The 8,251-nt window shown below is 46.0% G+C and overlaps 1 protein-coding gene across 1 annotated transcript; it reads right to left on the bottom strand.

Moving 5' to 3' along the window:
• Window positions 1-829: 829 nt before the first annotated feature.
• On the bottom strand, window positions 830-7,088 carry DLX5 (distal-less homeobox 5). The gene is made up of 3 exons (XM_040431231.1): window positions 6,552-7,088; window positions 2,475-2,659; window positions 830-1,551 (listed from the first exon to the last, which is right to left on the bottom strand). Exons 1-3 carry the CDS (start codon window positions 6,916-6,918, stop codon window positions 1,219-1,221), a joined length of 885 nt encoding a protein of 294 aa, XP_040287165.1. The 5' UTR covers window positions 6,919-7,088; the 3' UTR covers window positions 830-1,218.
• Window positions 7,089-8,251: the final 1,163 nt, after the last annotated feature.

Here is an 8,251-nt window from a genome sequence, read left to right as displayed (position 1 = left end):
CCCATGTAACATGCATGTCCTCTGTCCCCACTACAGTCTGTACTAAGATCCTACTTTGCAGACATGACATGTTCCCTTACATGCACATCTTTGGTCCCTACTGCAGCCTGTACTGAAATCCTGTTCTGCAGATATAAGAGGTATTCCTCTGCTGCAGATAGGACTTTGCCTCCTATAGTACATGCATGTTCCCCTCTGTCACATGCATGTTCTCTGCATCCTGCTCTGCCTGCCAGTCCTTTCTCCACACTGCAGCCTATACTGGTGACAGCCTCTCCATTAAAGCCTATATTGAGGTCAATCTCTGCAGACAGGACAGAATATCCTATCTGCTACATCAAATACTTTCCTTCTGACCCTGTAGCAGTCCTTCTCCCCAACCAACTCATCCGACCCCCCCCCAAAAAAAACAAACAAACACAGTAAGGTCCTTTATTTTTCATGCATCCCATACTGGACCTGCCTTACAGACCTGATGTAACATGCTGACCCGACTACACCTTATACAGAGATCTTGGTCTGCAGATGTTCCCCATTTTCAATCTGTGATGCATGCCCCCCGACCCAAATCATGTCCTCCCTTCCACAGCCCTAGACCAGACATTTATCCATTTGTATGCTGCCAGTCCCAAATATTCTCTTACAGATCACACAGATACCAAAGCTGATCAGATAAGCAACCCAATTCCCACTTGTGGTTTCCTAACCAAATTTGCACAATTACCCCCTCCCCCCATACATATTCTATAATCTGAAAGTTACAAGCAAGGCACCATACCACCCTTTGCCTATGATTTCCCCAACAAACAACCCTGCCTCATGGTCGAAATAATTTTATTTAACCAGAATATACAGCTTCATTCCTCTATCTACATTTATTTACAGGGGTTACAATTAACATTAAAAAAACAAAGTCTCTCTGGGAAAAAAATGAGGTCATAGATTGAAGGCACCATTAAGAATAGTGTCCAAAATTGCGTCAAAGTCCATCAGTAAAAAATAAAATTAAAATAAAATTAAAAAAAATAATATGCAAAAAAAAAAAAAAAAGAGTTTCCTTAAATGCAATAAATTACATGCACAAGCTTTACACAGTATACTTCGCTTTAAAAAAAAATTCCATCTGATACATTCTGTCTGTATTATCTCCAATGAATCAGGAGGAGGATTGTCCAGAGCCAAAATAAGAAGAGGATGATGAGAGTTATTGTGAGCTCTTCAGTAGAGAGTCCCAGACGCCAGCGCTAATGGATGCTGTAGGGAGCTGTGGTTCTGTAGGTGAGAACTTAAGGAGTTAGCTGCAGGGTACCAAATGCTGGGGTTCTCCAGGTAAGTGGATGCAGGGGAGTTGTTGGAGGTCTGGGGGTGGCTATGCACGTGGGGGTGATGGCTGAGAGATCTGGAAGACCCCTGAGGTTCCCATACCACAGGGGATTGTGGAGAATTGCAGGCCATGGGGTCGCTGGAGCTGGGGCTGTGCTCTGGGGGGATCTCTCCATTCTTCATGATCTTCTTGATCTTAGATCTTTTGTTCTGGAACCAGATCTTTACCTATAATGGATGAGAGAAAGATGTGTCACATGAGGTCGTATAGTGGATCATTTGTCTGTTTATCTATCTATATCCATCAATGTATCTCTATCTAGTTATCTATCTTGGCCCCACTACATCTGTCCCCAGCAGATCCCACCACTCACACACAGACCCTAATAACCAGAATACATGGGATCCATCTGCTCCCTGAAGTCATCTGGAGACATCCTTATAGAAGACGCTGATTCTTAAATAATGATATTATCCTGTACTGGACACATTTCTGTCTTGAATTATCTCTAACAAACCCACAGCTTTGATTTCAGCCATTTACATCTGATTGGGAAGAAGTCAGTAATATTTTGCACATGTGGAGCAGATCAGAGGTGGCTGCAGCAGAGGACACAGGGCTCAGTGTTCAGAATGGGCCAGGACTGGTGGAGTACTGCAGGGAGTAGTACTGACTACTCCACTCATCATCTCCACAGTGTGTTATTGTAGGAGATTGTTAGAAAGCACATATCTATCTATCTATCTATCTATCTATCTATCTCATATCTATCTATCTATTTATCATCTGCTTTTATTTATCCATCTTATATCTTTAAATCTAATTATCTAATATCTATCATCTCATTATCTATCTATTTCATATCTATCTATCACCTGCTTTCTATTTATCCATCTTATATCTTTATATCTAATTATCTATTATCTATCTATCTATTTATCTTTTTATCTAATTATCTATCTAATATATATCATCTCATTATCTATCTATCTATTTCATATCTATCTATCTATCATCTGCTTTCTATTTATCCATCTTATATCTTTTTATCGAATTATCTATCTATCTTTCTCATTCTATCTATCTATCTATCTATCTATCTATCTATCTATCCATCCATCCAGACACATTCAGCTCTGCAGCATCTCACCTGTGTCTGGGTGAGGCCCAGGGAGGCTGCCAGCTCAGCCCGCTCGGGCAGTGCCAGGTACTGGGTCTTCTGGAACCTCCTCTGCAGAGCCGCCAGCTGGAAGCTGGAATAGATGGTTCGGGGTTTTCTTATTTTCTTTGGTTTCCCATTCACCATCCTCACCTCCGGCTCTGACACTTCTTTCTCTGGAGAAGGAGGTCAATATATGTGAGAGATGGTAACACAGAAAAAAGCAGGGAAAATATACAAAGGAGCAATGAGAGCAGTCCTATAAAATAATAAAAAAGATCGAGACAAATAAATAATAGAAAGAAAGAAAGATAAATCATCATATAAATAGGTAGATGATAAATAGATAGATAAGGAGTAGAAATGTATAACACATTGGCAGCCATATCAGTATGATTTATGCTCGTGATTGCAACATAGTGCATAATATTATAGTGCAATGCATTTTTATTGCAGTGTAGTCCATAGTACTAGTATAATAATCCCACAGTACAATATTCTTCATTACATTATAGCCCGATGCACTGCAATGCAGCAAATCTTTATATTACCTTATAGTACATTATCATTCTATATATATAATACATATTGTAGTATTGTACATTCTCGTGTATTATAGCAGTATATAATGTTATAGTATATTACAGATTTTTATAGTATTAAATAATAATAATAATAATAATAATAATAATAATAATAATACACGTGTTGTACATTATGTTAAGGTAATTATAAATGTTTAGCAGCAGGCTGTACAGCTCAGTATGGCAGTGCACTGCAGGGTGATTGTGGCACACCAGGTTATATCAGTTTATAATATTATAGGGCGGTATGGTTTATTACAGCCGTTCATTACATTGGTTAATACATGAAATCGTTGTGCTGTATTATTATATTATTATGTAAGATACGAAGGATTATTATAGCACATTATATTACCCTATATTTCTGCAGGGTAGACATAATATTCGGGGTATAGCAGTACATTATATTTTACAGTGAATTAACGCGGCGCCTTGTATTTTGTTTTATGGTGTAAAGTAATGTAAGGTCCTAGAGAATTGTATATTACCTTCTAGAATTATTACTATACCTTATAGAAGAGTAATACCTTACTGTCTAAATAGTATCTGCAGCAGAGAACAGATTCTAGAATAATCTCACTATAATAAATACAATACCACAATCTGCTGTTATCGTGTATAGTGTAGTATTATTATATTATTTTATATCATTGTGTATGTTGTATATAATAATAATAAAAAATAATAATAATAATAATCATAATAATAGTAATAATAATAATAATATTATTCTTTACTAAAATAAACTTTATTATCTCTTTCCTGAAATTATTCCAGAACTATCTGCATTACTGTATTATATAATGGTATAGTTGTTGTGTTACTTTTTACCTCTATGTATTATATGCTTACATATTGCAGCACGGTGTGGGGGGCAGTGCAGGTTACTATATAGATATTACACCAGCCCCCCCCCCCCCCCCTCTATATGATAGTACAGTACAGTATAGTTACTCTCCCCTCTATGTGGGGGGCAGTGCAGGTTACTATATAGATATTACACCAGCCCCCCTCTATATGATGGTACAGTATAGTATAGTTACTCTCCCCTCTATGTGGGGGCAGTGCAGGTTACTATATAGATATTACCCAAGCCCCCCTCTATATGATGGTACAGTATAGTACAGTTACTCTCCCCTCTATGTGGGGGGCAGTGTAGGTTACTATATAGATATTACCCCAGCCCCCCCTCTATATGATGGTACAGTACAGTATAGTTATTCACCCCTCTATGTGGGGGGCAGTGCAGGTTACTATATAGATATTACCCCAGCCCCCCTCTATATGATGGTACAGTATAGTACAGTTACTCTCCCCTCTATGTGGGGGGCAGTGTAGGTTACTATATAGATATTACCCCAGCCCCCCCTCTATATGATGGTACAGTACAGTATAGTTATTCACCCCTCTATGTGGGGGGCAGTGCAGGTTACTATATAGATATTACCCCAGCCCCCCTCTATATGATGGTACAGTATAGTACAGTTACTCTCCCCTCTATGTGGGGGGCAGTGTAGGTTACTATATAGATATTACCCCAGCCCCCCCTCTATATGATGGCACAGTACAGTTACTCTCCCCTCTATGTGGGGGGCAGTGCAGGGTCCTATATATGGTGCAGTCAGGCTCGGGCGGTGTGCGGTGGGCTCTGCCCGGAGGGATGAATGGAGCTGCGGTCAGGCAGTCTGGGCAGCCGGGGAGCTGCAGGCACCAGACTGTTTAATGTGTATAAGAGAGGGATCCAAGGGAAACCCCAGCCCGGGCCAGACACACATCAAAGCCCCCAGACTGCCGCCCTGTAATCCGCCCGCTCAGCGGTCACTCTGCCCCAGCCAGACAGAGACAGCGGTGCACAGGGGGGGCTCTGCTGCTGAGAAGCCCCCCACACTGCAGCCACAACATACAGGACACCAGTAACCCGTCACACACCAAACATCAGCCTCCCAAAATACACCGGACCGAGAGGCAGACCACCAGGGAACCACAGAGACCCCCAAATAATACACCAGTCTAAATGTGGAATATTACACCCTGCTGACCCCCCAAGATATTATACCAGCAGACCACACTGACCCCCGAAATATTATAGGAGACCACACTGACCCCCGAAATATTATAGGAGACCACACTGACCCCCGAAATATTATAGGAGACCACACTGACCCCCATGATGTATTTAAACCTCTGCCCCAAATCCTGAAATATTTAATACTAAACCACAGAAACAGCCCCGAAATCATCTGAAATCAGATCACAGAGAAAAAATACCCTGCAGATACAGGCGGACAGATCTAGATACATAGATAATATAGATACTTTATTATTCTCTAATAGTTCTTTTTATCTTCCTCTGCACCCTATTGAAATCATGGGATTATTATTAGCATTTGGGGGGGGGGGGGCATTTATTATGGCAGAGTATCTCCTCTCCATCTATCGTGTTGGGTATACTATCGGGGCACAGCTGGCACTGCTTCCCCTGGTTGGGTATACTATCGGGGTACAGCTGGCACTGCTTCCCCTGGTTGGGTATACTATCGGGGCACAGCTTCCCCTGGTTGGGTATACTATCGGGGCACAGCTTCCCCTGGTTGGGTATACTATCGGGGCACAGCTTCCCCTGGTTGGGTATACTATCGGGGCACAGCTTCCCCTGGTTGGGTATACTATCGGGGTACAGCTGACACTGCTTCCCCTGGTTGGGTATACTATCGGAGCACAGCTGGCACTGCTTCCCCTGGTTGGGTATACTATCGGGGCACAGCTGGCACTGCTTCCCCTGGTTGGGTATACTATCGGGGCACAGCTGACACTGCTTCCCCTGGTTGGGTATACTATCGGGGCACAGCTGGCACTGCTTCCCCTGGTTGGGTATACTATCGGGGCACAGCTGGCACTGCTTCCCCTGGTTGGGTATACTATCGGAGCACAGCTGGCACTGCTTCCCCTGGTTGGGTATACTATCGGAGCACAGCTGGCACTGCTTCCCCTGGTTGGGTATACTATCGGGGCACAGCTGGCACTGCTTCCCCTGGTTGGGTATACTATCGGGGCACAGCTGACACTGCTTCCCCTGGTTGGGTATACTATCGGGGCACAGCTGGCACTGCTTCCCCTGGTTGGGTATACTATCGGGGCACAGCTGGCACTGCTTCCCCTGGTTGGGTATACTATCGGGGCACAGCTGACACTGCTTCCCCTGGTTGGGTATACTATCGGGGCACAGCTGGCACTGCTTCCCCTGGTTGGGTATACTATCGGGGCACAGCTGGCACTGCTTCCCCTGGTTGGGTATACTACCGGGGTACAGCTGGCACTGGCCGGACTGTTTCCTCTCCGCCCTGTGCACACAGTCCTTGCGGTTTGCTGCGGTGCGGACTGCCGGCGCCTCGGTCACAGAGGAAGAGACAGAGACACATTTATGGCCGCAGAGAACCGCAGCCGCGAATAGCCTGCAGTGCAGACCGCCCGGATTCCTCCTTACCTGGCTGGCTGCTGGGGGGCTGCACCCTGTTGTACGCCCCGCTGTACTGGTGGTGGGGGTGGTAGGGGCTCCCATAGCTGTACTCGGAATAGGCTTTGGCAGCATAACTCCCAGCAGATCCACTCATTCCATGGTACTGGTACTGGTAAGCGTTGAGAGCCTTCCCATAGGTGGCAGAGGTGGGCGAGCAGTAGCCATGGTGCGGGTGGGCACCTCCTGGGCTGTAGTAGCCAGAGTCTGTGGCCGAGGACTCAGGTAAGGTAGGAGAATCCTGGGATGGATGGTGCATGATGCTGGGAGCCTGGAAGGAGGAGTGGAAGTCACTGGTTCTGATGGCTGGGACCCTTCTCTCATAGACTCCTGTCATGCTCTGGATGATGAGGGTAGTGGTGGGGGATGTCTCTGTCTATCTCCGCAGTGAGGATCAGGCCTCCATACTCTGAGCTGGAGCTGTCTCTGTACTGGTGAGTGAGAGTCTGAGGAGGCTTCCTTAGTGATCCCTCAGCAGGAGGAGGAGGAGGTGGAGGAGGAGGAGGCTCTGCTGGCTGGGGCTCACTACAGGCTTGGTTAAATCCATAATTGCTCTCTTACGCACAGCAGGGTGGATCTGGTGCCATTGGCCAGAGGATCACAGGAGACAGCAACACCCTGCAACCCGTCCGACTAGTCCATCAGAGCAAGAGCTGCTCCAGGAGAAGAAATGGCCAGTGACAGGCAGGGGCCCCCAGTGTATGGAGCCAACAGGGGGGCACTGACTGTGCAAGTTATCCACAAGAAATACACAGACCCCAGTGACAGGCAGGGGCCCCCAGTGTATGGAGCCAACAGGGGGGCACTGACTGTGCAAGTGATCTACAAGAAATACCCAGACCCCAGTGACAGGCAGGGGCCCCCAGTGTATGGAGCCAACAGGGGGGCACTGACTGTGCAAGTGATCTACAAGAAATACACAGACCCCAGTGACAGGCAGGGTCCCCCAGTGTATGGAGCCAACAGGGGGGCACTGACTGTGCAAGTGATCTACAAGAAATACACAGACCCCAGTGACAGGCAGGGGCCCCCAGTGTATGGAACCAACAGAGGGGCACTGACTGTCCAAGTGATCTACAAGAAATACACAGACCCCAGTGACAGGCAGGGGCCCCCAGTGTATGGAGCCAACAGGGGGGCACTGACTGTGCAAGTGATCTACAAGAAATACACAGACCCCAGTGACAGGCAGGGGCCCCCAGTGTATGGAACCAACAGAGGGGCACTGACTGTGCAAGTGATCTACAAGAAATACCCAGACCAGGGACAGGCAGGGGCCCCCAGTGTATGGAGCCAACAGGGGGACACTGACTGTGCAAGTTATCCAACAGAAATACAGAGACCCCAGTGACAGGCAGAGGCCCCCAAGTGTATGGAGCCAACAGGGGGGCACTGACTGTACAAGTTATCCACAAGAAATACCCAGACCCCAAGTGTATGCGTTCAGTTGTTCCGTTTTTTCCGCGCGGGTGCAATGCGTTTTGATGCGTTTTTCACGCGCGTGATAAAAAACGGAAGGTTTACAAACAACATCTCTTAGCAACCATCAGTGAAAAACTCATCGCACCCGCACTTGCTCGCGGATGCAATGCGTTTTTCACGCAGCCCCATTCACTTCTATGGGGCCAGGGCTGCGTGAAAAACGCAGAATATAGAACATGCTGCGATTT

Source organism: Bufo bufo, chromosome 5, assembly GCF_905171765.1.
Source record: "Bufo bufo chromosome 5, aBufBuf1.1, whole genome shotgun sequence".
Classification (NCBI taxonomy): Eukaryota; Metazoa; Chordata; class Amphibia; order Anura; family Bufonidae; genus Bufo; species Bufo bufo.
The sequence above is the reverse complement of the archived record's forward strand: the minus strand, read 5'-3'. Positions and strand labels throughout refer to the sequence as shown.